Source organism: Leucoraja erinacea, chromosome 14 (assembly GCF_028641065.1).
Source record: "Leucoraja erinacea ecotype New England chromosome 14, Leri_hhj_1, whole genome shotgun sequence".
Lineage (NCBI taxonomy): Eukaryota > Metazoa > Chordata > Chondrichthyes > Rajiformes > Rajidae > Leucoraja > Leucoraja erinaceus.
In genome coordinates this window covers 15,254,662-15,269,349 of record NC_073390.1, presented here as the reverse complement: position 1 = coordinate 15,269,349, position 14,688 = coordinate 15,254,662, and the positions used below count along the sequence as shown (strand labels likewise).

Sequence of the window (14,688 nt, the reverse complement as noted above, 5' to 3'; positions counted from 1 at the left end):
GTCAATGCCGTACCGGGTCGCCGTGCAGTAAGCTCCGCAGCGCTGTGGCCGCCAACTCCCAGCTGTGCAGCCCCAGCTCCGCGAATGTTGGGAGTCGGCGGCGTCGCAGCGCTGGGATACCAGCGGGGAGCGGGCAATGCCTTACCGGGTCGCCGTGCGGTAAGCTCCGGAGCGCTGTGGCCGCCGACTCCCGACATTCGCGGAGCTGGGACTGCGGGCGTCCGGCCGCGGGCGGCGGTGGATTTGGAGCGCCGCGCAGCCAGGGGCAGAGTTGCCAGGGTCGGAGCTCCAACCGGCGTCGCCCGCGGCCGGACGGAGCCCCCCAGCTCCGCGATGTTGGGAGTCGCCGACCAGGTAGGGGACTAAGAATTAAAGTTTCCCCCTTCACCCCCACCCCACCACCACCACATAAAATCCCTCCAAACTAACTGACTAACATTTATGCAATGATTTACAATGATTCCCTGGTCTCCGGGGAGGAGGCAGCCGCTCCAGACTTTTCAAGCCGCCCGCGCTACCTACCTAATCTACGCTAAAAATCTTCCATTCGGAAATCCGAAAATGTCCGAAATCCGACAAGTGTCTGGTCCCAAGGCTTTCGGATAAAAGGTTGTGCACCTGTACTACCTTTTATGTGGAAAATGTTGTTCCTCAGGTTCCAATTAAACCCTTCCCCTCTCACCTTACACCTGAGTCCTCTTGTTCTTTACTCCCGTACACCAGGGGAAAAAAAATCTGTGGATCGTCCCGATCTATTCCCCTCATGATTTTATACAGACCGATAAGATCACCCCACTGTCTCCTTCACTCGAAGGAATAAAATCCTGGCCTGTCCCAACTTTTATACTCAACTAGACTAAGTGGGACCCGTTGGATCCCTGTCACACAGGAGGCTTGGTCCCCTAACGCAATATTTCACCACTCACCCATAGCCCCCAATTGCACAGGCGCAGCTCATTTCCCCTCATCCCAAGCACTCTCTACCTCCTCCATCCTCTCCTCCCCAATCCTTCCCTCACCTCTCTCCCTCTCCTTTCCCCTACTCTCAGTCACTTCCTCTTTCCCTCCAAAACGCCTCTCCCCTCCCTACCCCCCTCCTATCCTTCCATCCCCCACCTCTCCCATGCCTCACTTCCCCCTATCTCCCCCACTATCCCTCCTCACCTCCCCACTGCCCCTCTATTTCCCACTCCCTACCTCTCCCACTATCCCCTCCTCTACCCCCCTCCTCTCCCTCTATTCCCCCTCCTCCCCCACTCCCCCTCCTCACCTCCTCCTTCTTTTCCCTCCTACCCTCCCTAATCCCTCCCTCACCTCTTCCTCTCCTCTCCCTTCTTGTAGCGATGTTACAAAACTTACGATGCTGTAGTTCTGCCACTGGCTGTATGTGCGACTTTGGCGCCTTTGAGGGGGGGGGGGGGGGAGGCGGGATTAAATGCCGTTTTCTCCTGCTTGTCGGAGGCGGAATTCCTCGGGCTGCAAGCTGCTGATGAAAAATCGACCGGACTTCCGTTCTCGATATGTTTCATTTAAAAAAAATAAATCGCTGGATTAAAATAAAAAGCTACTTCTAACGCCGTCAATGCCTACAACGTGACGGATCTCAAGTACGGGACAAAATACGGTGTAAGTCGTGTATTTTGCATATAAACTTGCTTCTTGGGATGACTTTAATCAATCCTCTATAAGCGAAAATGTGATTTGGGCCCCATACGAACCGGCAGTGTTTTTCCTGCTGATATGGGGTTCAAATTCACCGCAAATGCAACATTCCATTCGATCGCGTTCCAGAAAAACCCATGTCATAAAAGCATCTAAATCATCTATATTTCGTGTTATTGTCTACCCATAGTCAATATCATCCACCCGTCGGTGTGGATCATTGGCTCGGCCCGGAAGCATCAGCAGCTACGGCCGCGCCGGCGTGTGTGGGGGGGGGGGGGGGGGGTGGAGAGCTCGGAGTATAGACGGGGGAAGAGTCATGGGGCAAAGGGGGGTATCACTGGGGAGGGGGGCAGGAGCCAGCGAGGGAGACCAGAGGGGTTGTGATGGCGGTGCGTTTGGGACTCACAGTGGGCGCTGGATGCTCTCCGCCGAGATCAGATTCTCCGTTTGGCGACATCTCCCGCTCCGGGCCGGGCCGTGCCACTTCCGGGCCCTCCGAAAATTGTGTCTGGTTAGGGACTTCCGCTGGCCACCCACAGCGTCCCTCAGCGTCCCTCAGCTCTAGTAAAGACGCAATGGCGCAGGAAGGGACGGACCGTCCCGGGGAGTGACAGGAGAAGAGACTAATCCGCGCGGCACTGACTGGCAGGAGAGACGATTGATCTGCGTACGTGCGGTTTTTAAGATTTTTAAACCTCGCTAACTTTTACAATAAACCACCGATTGGAACAAAACTTGGTGCACTCGCAGCACAGGAGAAAGGTGAGCGAGCTGGCGAAAAATCATAGCGCTATCGTGCGGGGTTACAAAAGCGCGCAAACTGGAAGATAAGAGAGTTTTAGTTATGTATAGATAAATCCCATAACTGATGAAGGCCAGTGTGCCAATCCTTGTTTTTCATTATTGAGGTGTGTGCATGTTGCATACATGATGTAATTATAGCATGCAATGAACTAACTGACATAATGGGTTCAATGGATATCTTGTGAGAAGTTTATGAAAGTGAATAAATAAGTAGGAATCAAATGGCACAATGTATTTGCAGGTAGAACTACTGCCTCACAGCTCCAGCCACCCAGATTCAATTTGACCTTCAATGCTATCTTTGTGGAGTTGCATCCAAGCATTCAATAGGGGCGGCACAGTGGTGCAGCTTGTAGAGCCGCTGCCTCAAAGAGCCAAAGACCTGGGTTCAATCCTGACCTCGGATGCTGTCTGTGCTCCCTTTGACTCTGGGTTTCTTCCGGGTGCTCTGGTTCCCCCTGCCCCCCCCACATCCCACAGACATGAGTAGGTTGGTTCGTTGCCCATTGTAAATTGTGTAGGTGTGTGCAAGAATCTGGGGAGAAATTGATAACAATGTGGAGAGAATAAAGTTGGATTAGATTAGTGTATATGGGTGGTGAATAAGGGCCTGTCCCACTTTCACGACCTTTTTTTTTACTCGTGGGCATTTTTCATCAGGCTAGAAAAACGCCCTGACCTACTTGATGCCACGAGTACCTAGGACTAGCATTACGACCTTCCTTGGACCTCCTACGACCTCGTGACGACCATGCTGCGAGTATAGGTCAAGGGCAAACTCGGCAGAGATCGTGAATTAGGTCGTGAAAGCGAGACAGGCCCTTACTTATTCAGTGTGGTAGGACAAAGGGCATGTTTCCATACTTTATCTCTCTATTCAGATGAGACTTTATTAAAGTATACTCTTCACTGTTGTAAGTCAAAAGATAATTTGTCCCAGTTCACAAATGCAACGTCACCTATTTTCAAGTTAACTTCCAACCTTATTTTGTATAATGTTTTTACATTACCATGATGAACATTTACAGCAATGTTGAGAATAGAAAACTGGTAATTAAGTACAGGTAATTCTGTTGAAACGAGTGTTACCATAATGCAAATTGGATATAACACAATTGATAATTAGGGAACACTGTCTATTAGTTATGATGCGTTTTTGATCAGGACCTAGCCATGCAGTAATCAAATACCATTGTCTCTTAACAAATCAGACTACCAGTTTCACTGCATGAGACAATTTAAGACAGTAAAGCCCCTGTCCCACTTAGGTGTCCTTGGCACGCAAATTACACGACCTCGTGGTCGCGTTGAGCCGCGACGGTCCCACGAAGGTCGTGCTCGATTTCATTCGACCGCACAGCCGTCTGCAGCGCGCGACGTCATTTGAAGATGGACACAAAGCTGGAGTAACTCAGCGGGACCGGCAGCATTTCAGGAGAGAAGCAATGGGTGACGTTTCGTGTCGAGACTCTTCTTCAGTCTGAAAAGAAGGGTCTTGACCCAAAGCGTCACCCATTGCTTCTCTCCAGAGATGCTGCTGGTCCCGCTGAGTTACTCCTGCATTTTGTGTCTATCTTCAATTTTCTTGGCCCCGCTCTGGGAGTAGAAGTGGGGGCGGATCCGGACCGCAACGGCCGTGAGCCCCAGGCCGAGCTCGGCGATCGTTTGCCTGCTTCTGCTGCTGTTGAAGGTGAGACGTTGCGTCGCGCCAGGGTCTTGGGCCTGTCCCACTTTGGCCGTCAGTTCCGCGACAGGCCGTTGGCGCACGAAGATTTTGTTCGCTACAAAAAATTCGGAGCCCCGCGCACAACTACATACCTCTCCGCGCTTCTCAGTGGGACCGGCCCCACGTGGCCATACGATGCCCGAACGCCTCAACGCGACCACGAGGTCGCGTAATGTGCGTGCCAAGGACACGCAAGTGGAACAGGCCCTTTACTCTGAAAATTGACAACTGTTTCTATTAATACTTGTGCAATGATACTTTATTAAACAATGTAACATAGTCTTTAGTATATTTAGCTTGCAGTCACAAAAACAAAGTTGTAGCTATTACAAAAGGCTTTAATTTTTTAAGTCCTGTGCGAAAAATAACTGTTGAAAAATAACTTCTATTTTTCTCACTGGCACATAATTTTTTTTAATTCTTTTCTACAACGTGAGATTTCTTAGTAAAGGAACTATAGCATTACAGCAAAACTGCCTGCAGCCTGAGCAAGCAGAAAAGAGAAGAGAGGGACTAACAAGATTGCACTTTCAAGTATCAGGTGCAGACAGGTTGGATTAAATGACTTGTCTAGCAATGTTTTTTTCTGGCTCGGAGGTGGTATGCCATCAGTGAATATTCCAAGCTGAAGGGGTGGAGGGGGTGCACATCTCAGATTGATATGTATGAAGTGTGTGTGAGCACAATTTAAGGTTTATTATGTGATTAACACTTTTGAATATTAGAACCTTTACATCTATGCCCTCATTTCTTGATTCCCCCACCGTGGGAGGAAAAGACGTAGTCTGGTTTCGCAGTAAAAGCAGAGGAGAAATAATTATTAAGGACCTTGCCCATGTCATGCAGCTCCATGCATAGATGGCCATTTTTTTCCTGAGGGGTTCTATTTTCCCTTGTTACACTTTTTCCCCTTAATATACTGAGAAAATTTATTTGGATTCTCCTTGATCTTATCTGTCGGAGGTATCACATGACCCCTTTTTGCTCTCCTGGTTTTCACCTTGTGTACACTCCTCATATCTCTGTACTCCTCAGGGAATTCATTTGTTCCCAGCTGCCCATATCTGACCAGAGCCACAATTTCTCTTGTCATCCAGGGCTCCTACTTCTCTGCCTTGCCCTTCATGCTAACGGGAATATGTACACCTTGAACTCTCACTCAATTTTTTTTTCGGACACCCCTTTGTATGCAAACAACCTACTCCCATCAGCTTTTGCAAGCTCCGATGTAATACCATCATGTTGGCCTTGAATTTAGAACTTCAACTTGTGGACAGCCCTGTCCTCATAACTATTTTGAAACTAATAGAAATTTGGTTGTTATTCCCAAAAGGCTCATGCATTGAAACATCAGTTATTTGTCCTGCCCAATTCCGTAAGAGTAGGCCAAGCTTTGTTCTGTTCCTTGTAGTGTCCTCTAAATATTCTCTGTGGAAACTTTCCTGAAAGCACTTAAAAAAAAAAAAAAAAACCACCCTGTCTAATCCCTTGACTCTATGGCAATCCCAGTCTGTATTGGGAATGTTAAAATCCCCTACTATGACAACCCCATTAGTCGTACAATCTCCAGGCATATGTGATTGTCATGCAGCACAGAAACAGGCCCTTCAGCCCAACTCATTTATGGCAACCAAAATGTCGCATCTCACCTCGACTCATTTGCCTGCATTTGGCCTCGAAACTTTTCCAATCCATATACTTTGTAGGAGGGAATTGCGTACTTTTCCTTTATCTGACTTTACTCAGATAGGCATAGACACAAAATAAAACAGCTCATAGGTCAGTGGTGATTCTTTCGAACAAGTCGGTTTAATAAAATACCATTGCAATGTACATCGGGGGGCAGTGTGAGCAAACTCAAACTATTTCAAAATCCTACAGTAACTAGGATTCTTATACCCTCATGACACAATGGTTTCCCATGGAGTTGAAATAAACAATCATTAATCAATGTCTCCCCAAAGTTAACTTAAATCTTGCATTTCCTGTTGTTTAGATATCTCCCTCCCATATATTTAACATGTAGATATCATAAATGTCCAGATTTCCCTCGCCAAATGGAGTCTCCTCGTAAAAGAGATCATTTGTTAACCTTTGGAAGACTTGCCTGCTCAACACAGTGACAAAGAGCAGCTGTAATGCAAGTTTGCAACAGATACAAACCTAGACAGAACTACAAAGGTCCGTCTCCCCCCCTACTGATAAGGAAGCCTGCTTCACAGCAGAATGTTTCAGCCTAAGCTATTTTAACTACATTCTATCTTGGCCATATTCCTATCATGCTCCCCAGTATGTGAGCTCCAGGGTTTACCGAACTATAACCTACTCATCTTCCTTACAATTTTCAAATTTCCCAACAACATACCTGTCAGTGGACACAAAAAGCTGGGACAGGCAGCATCTCTGGAGAGGCAGGTTTGGACACACCTGTCCAAGTGTATTTTAAATGTTGTCGTTGTACCTGTCTCGACTATTTCCTCTGGTTTTTACCTGCCTCAACCACTAACTACTTCCTAGAGTTCTTGCTTCTGAAGAACAGTAAATCCTGGTCCATGGTCTTTTCATGGATCCGTTCTTCCTCTTTGAATATACAGTATATCCAATCTCCTATTGAAGGGCAGCACTGAATCTGTATCCATTAGATTCCAAAATGTAACCATTCATTTGGCCAAATCATGGTTTGGTGTTTGTGTCATTAGCCTTAAATCTTAGTGTCTGGTTACTGACTATTTGAAACACTTTCTTATGTATTCCATATAAACCCTACCTTCTAAAAATCAATCAGATCTCTCTTTAAACTTTACAATTCTAAGGAGAACAACCCACCCTGCCTAATATTTTGAGGTCAGGAAGTTATGTAAGTATTCCTTTGGTGCTTTGAATTGCTCGAGCAACATATTGAAACTATGCAGAAACTTGTCATTCAGCATGCAGAAAAGAGCAATCCTACAGATGGATGAAGTGGAAGAAAATCATATGAAACTTTTGAAAGATGCATTAACTATGAAATAAAACAGTGCTGAAAATACTCATGGTCAAGAACTATTGGTAGAATTCTTTGGGTTAGCGACCTTACATTAGCTGCCCATTATTGGAATAAGCTCTGTCGCTGGTATGGTGAACCAAATATATTGTAGATGGGGAAATTGGCCGGACTGAACAAAGTAGGTCATGGAGGAATCAGCAATTATCTTTGATATATTCAAATATGATATATCTATGCTAAACGCATCATAGTCTTACTTTTTAGTCTCCTTTCTCATTCCACATTTATTTCTGTGCAAGCACAATCTTGTCAGATGTCTACCTTCATTTCACAGGCTCTTTCTCTCTCTCTTGCAAATGTGTCGTCTATTTCCTGTCCGTATGATTCGGCGTGATTGCACAATGTTTTAAATCATAGATCAGCAAAGGAAGCAGAAGAAAAAATTAAAAAAGCCTTGGAGAAAGGAGAAAGCCTTCCTACAGAAGCCAGATTTGACTCCAACTGCATCACCCCAGGTAACAGGCTCAGCAGCAGCTGTGTTTTCTGCAAACTAAATACAAACTTTGATTACATGGAATTGAATAAAATAAGATGGTGGTATATATTTTTTATAAAAAGTTAAGTTCTTGCATTTGTGGTTCATGGTGATTTATTTCCAGGATCTACAGTGCATTCAGAAAGTATTCAGACCCCTTCACTTTTTCCACATTTTGTTACGTTACAGCCTTATTCTAAAATTGATTAAATTCATTTGTTTGGTCATCAATCTACACAAAATATCCCATGATAAAAAAGAGAAAACAGGTGTTTAGAAATTTTTGGAAAGTACTTAAAAAGAAATAACTGAAATATCACATTTACATAAGTATTCAGACCCTTTACTCAGTACTTTGTTGAGGCACCATTGGCAGCGATTACAGCCTCAGGTCATCTTGGGTATGACGCTACAAGCTTGGTACACCTGTATTTGGGTAATTTCTCCCATTCTTCTCTGCAGATCCTCTCAAGTTCTGTCAGGTTGGATGGGGAGTGTTGATGCACAGCTATTTTTAGGTCCCTCCAGAGATGTTCGATCGGGTTCAAGTCCGGGCTCTGGCTGGGCTACTCAAGAACATTCACAGACTTGTCACGAAGCCACTCCTGCGTTGTCTTGGCTGTGTGCTTAGGGTCATTGTCCTGTTGGAAGGTGAACCTCCGCCCCCCTCTGAGGTCCAGAACGCTCTGGAGCAGGTTTTCATCAAGGATCTGTCTGAGCTTTGCTCCGTTCATCTTTCCCTCGATTCAGACTAGTCTCCCAGTTCCTGCTGCTGAAAAGCATCCCCACAGCATGATGCTGCCACCACCATGCTTCACCGTAGGTATGGTATTGGCCAGGTGATGAGCGGTGCCTGGTTTCCTCCAGACGTGATGCTTGGCATTCAGGCCAAAGAGCTCAATCTTGGTTTCATCAGATCAGAGCACCAGAGAAAACAACCCTTTTGGCAAACTCCAAGCGGGCTGTCATGTGCCTTTTACTGAGGAGTGGCTACCGTCTGGCCACTCTACCTTAAAGGCCTGATTGGTGAAGTACCGCAGATCTAGTTGTCCTTCTGGAATGTTATCCCAACTCCACAGAGGAACTCTGGAGCTCTGTCAGAGTGACCATCGGGTTCTTGGTCACCCCCCTGACCAAGGCCCTTCTCCCCCAATTGCTCAGTTTGGCCGGGCGGCCAGCTCAATGAAGAATCCTGGTGGTTCCAAAGTTCTTCCATTTAAGAATGACGGAGGCTGCTGTGCTCTTCGGGACCTGCAATGCTGCAGAAATTGTTTTATACCTTTCCCCAGATCTGTGTCTCGACACAATCTTGTCTCAGTCTACAGACAATTCTTTTGTCTTCAAAGCTTGTTTTTTTTTTTTTTTTTTTTGCTCAACTGTTATATAAACAGGTGTGTGCCTTTCCAAATCATGTCCAATCAATTTAATTTACCACTGGTGGACTTCAATCAAGTTGTGCAAACATCTCAAGGATAATCAATGGAAACAGGATGAATCTAAGCTCAATTTTCAATCATGGCAAATGGTCTGAATACTTATGTAAATGTGATATTTCAGTTATTTCTTTTTAATTACTTTGCAAACATTTCTAAACCTGTTTTTGTTTCTTCATTCTGGGGTATTGTGTGTAGATTGATGATAAAAAAATGAATTTAATCCATTTTAAAATAAGGCTGTAACGTAACAAAATGTAGAAAAAGTGAAGGGTCTGAATACTTTCTGAATGCACTGTACGAAGGAAAAACGTTTCGTGCTTTGAATATCTGCCTTCCATGTTCTATAAATGAGATTACCTTGTTTACCTTTTGTAACACTAAGAATACCTCTTTTTTTAGTATCCGAAGCTCCACCAATCTCAGCCAAGTGTACTGACTTTTGAATATCCAAGTGCCGTAAGATGGAATAAGATTTTTCCTCTTTTGATGCTAATATTAGTTTTGGAGATTTAAATTCGGGTCATAGTCATAGAGCACAGTTTATCTCTCCTCGTCCCACCCGTCTGTGTTTGGCCCATATCACGCCCAACCATTCCTATCCATGCATCTGTCCAATGTCTTTTAAATGTTGTTATTGTACTTGCCTCAACTACCTCCTCTGGCAGCTCGTTCTACATACCCACCACCCTCTGAGTAAAAAATATTGGCCTTGGGTTCCTATTAAATCTTTCCTCTCTCACTATAAACCTATGTCCATTGGTTCCACTCTGGGTAAAAGACTGTGCATTAACCTTATCTATTTCCCTTGTGATTTTATATACAGCTATAAGATCACCTTTGGCCTTCTGCACCAATTTAACAACATCCTTCCCACAGCAGGGTGACCAAAACCAACACCAGACTCTATTTGCAGCCTCACCGATGTCTTGTTCAATTGTAAAATAACATCCCAACTTCTATACTCAATATCTTGACAAATCAAGGCCAATGTACCAAAAGCCTTCTTGAGCACCCTGTCTACCTGTGACACAATTTTCAGGGAACTATGTACTTGCATCCCTGAATCCCTCTGCACCACAACACTATCCAGGGCCCTGCTATTCAGTGTGAAGGTCCTGTCTCGGTTTGACTTTCCAAAATGAAACACTTACAGTATACTTATCTGCATTAAACTCCATTGACCATCCCTCCGCCCACTTGCCCAGCCGCTCAAGATCCTGCTGTAATTTTTGAGAACCATCTTCACCGTCTAGAATACCGCTCACTTTTATGTAATCTCTAAATTTACTAATCATGCCTTGTACATTCTCATCCAAATCATTGATATAAACCACAAATAACAATGGGTACAGCACCAATCCCTGAGTCACACCACTAATCATAGACTTCCAGTCTTAAAAACGTACTTACTTACTGCCTATAATGCCTCCTGGCATGTAGGGCAGCAACGAAGGTCCTCCACTTAGTGTTGATTCCTTCAGTTGCTGTTTCCGTAACATGTTTGTTTTACGAGACAGGGTTATTAGCCCTGTGCTAACCTCCAACCTGGAGGACCAGTGGATTACTCTTTGTCTCGCCTCTACCCTTCGACCTGTTCAGCATGGGAGACCCTAACAGGAGACGAATCTCCCGCTAGCCTAGCTCTAGGGGTCACTGAGACACACAAGCTCCCCGACCACGACAAGGTTGCAATCCAACGGGGAGAGTCTGAAAAACAACCTTTCACAATCATCCTCTCCTTTCTTACGTGAGACCAATTCTCTTATCCATTCAGCTTGCTCTCCCTGGATCCCATGCCATCTAACTTTCCTGGGCAACTTACCTTATCAAATGCCTTGCTAAAGTCCATGTGGACAAAGTCTACAGCTTTGCCCCATTAACCTATTTGATTACTTCTTCAAAAAACTCAATCAATTGAAGGCTATGGTTCATATATAAATAGCCTTACCAGAAAGTCATGAATGGACTGTGAGTGTCCAGGAATATACATTCCTGAAAATAAAGAATTTTAGTTATTGATTTTTGAGTAATGTACAACGCGTGTTTATATCAATATCTCTGGCTTCAATGAATAAAATACACTATATTGGAAGAAGTGAAAATGAATTGGTGCATCACCTGGAAGAATTGTTTGGGTTCCTGGATGGTGGGAAGGCAAGAAACATTCTCTCTATTCTCTCCGTTCTTATATCTCTCTGCATTTTAAATCATGTTTTTTTTTTCTCACATTACATGTTCCATGGAAGATTCCTTGATCTGAATCATAGACTTTGTTTCACTCCCCATGAATGCTGCTTGATCTGTTAAATAGTTGCGATTTTTTTCAAATGTTGCATCAAGTTCAAATCAAATTTGTGAAATAAATCATTCACTCGCCTAAAGGGACTAGAAACTACCATGGCAATGCAATGACGGTGCTAATTATTCACAGCCATTTGAAATAAACAGATTTGTGGGCTTACAGCATTACAAATATTCTTGTACTTATGACAGAAATTCTTAAATCTTTGTAATGAAATTCACTCCATTCCGCAGATGATTTTAATAATTAAACGGTTTTAGGTGTTTAATAGAATATATTTTATATCTTCACTGAACTAAAATGCTTAGCTGGGTTTCTGTACAGTTTTGGGCACCATGCTAAAGGAAATATGATGTCATGCTGGAAAGGGTGCAGAGAAAATGCACATACGATGAAAGAATGGGTTGATGGGGCTTGTATTCACTGGAATTTAGAACGAATGAGGGAATCTTATAGAAACATATAAAATTCTTAAGGGATTGGGCAGGCTAGATGCAGGAAAAATGTTCCCGATATTGGGGGGGAGTCCAAAACCAGGGGCACATTTTAAGAATAAGGGGTAGGTCATTTAAGACTGAGATGAGGAAAAACCTTTTCACCAGAGAGTTGTGAATCTGTGGAATTCTCTGCCACAGGAGGCAGTGGAGGCCAATTCACTGGATGTTTTCAAGAGAGAGCTAGGATTTAGGTCTTCGGCTAACGGAATCAAGGGATATGGGGAAAAAGCAGGAACGGGGTACTGATTTTGGATGATCATCCATGATCATATGGAATGACTCAAAGGGGCGAATGACCTACTCCTATATTCCTATACTCCTACCAATTTTCTATATTTCTATAACACTGCAGTATCAAAGTTAGAGTTTATGGTCAGGTTCTCTGTTGGGTGCCATTTACATTAAGTGTTAACCTACAATAATTTGATACAACTTTGTGATTTCTGAGTGTCAGCATTCAATTAAGTGTTCCAGTAACCACATATTACACTAATAGTGAGCTCGTGAGATGAGCAAGATTATTTTCTCATTCTAGATTCCCACTACAGTCACACTGGTGTTCCAGTTATATTTGTCAGCAGCGTATTTTACATTTTTACAGATACCAAGACAGTTAATTACTGAAGTAAAAGTGAGATGATGGGTTTAGTGCTGTTCCCATAAGTTGAATTAATGATAGTCATTGAGCTCTGTTAAAGCAAAATGATTTTGACAGTTCCACCCTTATTATACAGCAATGGCAGATTGCATGATTTTTCTTTTGTTTGCGCTTTTTTTGGATAATATACAATATTTACTTTTTATATGTTTTTGTCTTGTTTCAGGTACTGCTTTTATGGCCAGGTTACATGAACAGCTAAAATATTTTGTAAACATGAAGATTTCAAGTGACAAATCCTGGGAAGGTGTAACTGTATACCTGTCAGGTCATGAGGTAATAAAACAGTAAATGCCCCAAATTTGTTTTTCTTCTCAAACTGAAAAACCAAATAGATGGGGGAGGGCAGTACTTTTTAAATTTTAGGAAGTTAGTTCGGATCATAGAAAATACCAAGGGGTAAATTGGGTTTTATAGTACAGCAAACCCTCGTTTTAACTGACCTCTATAACTGATTTTTGTATCGTGGACGGACCTGCCAAAGCTGCCCCCTGGCCTCGACGCCTCTCCGGCAGCTTGCGCCACCTCCCTGGCCACTTGGAGCACCGGCTACCTCCCCAGTCGCTTACAGCCCCGGCTGCCCACACCACCCCTTGCTTTGCTGCCCCCCCAGTTGTTTCCAGCCCCGGCTGCCCACGCCACTACTGGCTCGCACCACTTCCAGGCCAGACCGTCTGCCACCACCGCCAACCCACAGCCGCTTCCACACAGTGCCTGCCGCCATCTCCGCCGAACCTTACCTGCATTCCGGCCTCCCAGGGGCCACGTTATATTGAGGGTCTACAGTATATCAATGTAACTTTAATAAATATGTCAAATAAGCATGGTCAGCAGTGGAACCAACAGTTATATGTAAGTATAATGTAAGACCAGGCTCAAAAAGGGACAATTCAATGCATGATATAAATATTCCGAAACTGGAGGGATCAGGAAATATATTATTATTAATTTTGATATGCAAGAGAGTGTTTTTGAAAGGGTCAGTTGTTGGATGGGGGTTCCAGTAAGGGTGGGTGGTCCCAGAATGATTGGTTCTAAAAAATAATAAAGGAGTTATTAAATTGCTTTATGTGTTTTCTAAATCAGCATATAGTAGGAATGAATTGGAGGTACAGATTTGCAAAGAATTTACCGTTGATAATGAAAGACTTCATTTAAGCCATTTTGAATGACGCAGTGCTTATACTATGGGGTAAAAAGAGGAATTTCTGTGTAAGAATATCAGCACATTTCAGCCTAGAAAAGTGGCTTTGTTGTATCTAATCCTGGAGAATGCAATGGGAATATGAAGTTCCCCAGGAATTGAATGCTGTGTTATATTCCAAGGCTTGGATTAGTTATGGAGCAGGACAAGCAGCAATCAAGCAAAAAAAAACTCAGAAGAATAATTTTCCCTGTATGAAGAGTACCAGAAAGTTGATATGCAGAATTATAATTCCACAAGTGTTAAATGGAGGGCATCTAAATCAGCTTCTGAGAGACTACAGAAGCAAAATCTGGACCTATGACAAAAGTAATCTTTAATAACATAGACATCAAAAGCTGAAGTAACTCAGCGGGTCAGACGGCATCTTTACATGCAGAAAATACAGACGACAACTAAAGCAGGTACAACCATTTATTAGTGGCTACATGAAAGAGAACTTGTCGATCTTCACAAGGCACATTAACAATTTTTAAACGAGCAGGACAGTTGCTTGGAGATTACAATGGAGATCTGTTGAAAGAGGTAGAAGAATGGCTAAAGTATTAAATGAGTGTTTGGTATGGTTCATATCAAGAAAAATTATTTTGATAACACTGTTGCCTGATGGCGGAAATACAGTTAAAGGAGAAGCACTAAAATGGCACCTGGTAGAGAACTCTTTTGTGCGCATAAAATGTATCTGTAGTTTCTTAAAATGGAAATGATTGATGTTGTGGATCTTATGAAATATGCAATTGTAAAGGATGAGGGACATCAGAATGATCGATTGTACATACATTTTTAGAGGTTGTAAGATTGATTAACAGGACCTTTTCACCAAACGTGTAATCATGGAATGTTTTTCCCCTGGTAACTGAAGGATAAATCAGACA

General features: G+C 43.6%; 1 protein-coding gene across 1 annotated transcript in view; it reads left to right on the top strand.

Annotated features, from left to right (window-relative positions):
* The window catches only part of xrn1 (5'-3' exoribonuclease 1), a 108,377-nt gene that overhangs the window by 15,670 nt on the left and 78,019 nt on the right, over positions 1–14,688 (top strand). The window contains 2 exon segments of the mRNA XM_055645670.1: positions 7,599–7,696; positions 12,776–12,885. Coding sequence (XP_055501645.1) covers positions 7,599–7,696; positions 12,776–12,885 — 208 coding nt within the window.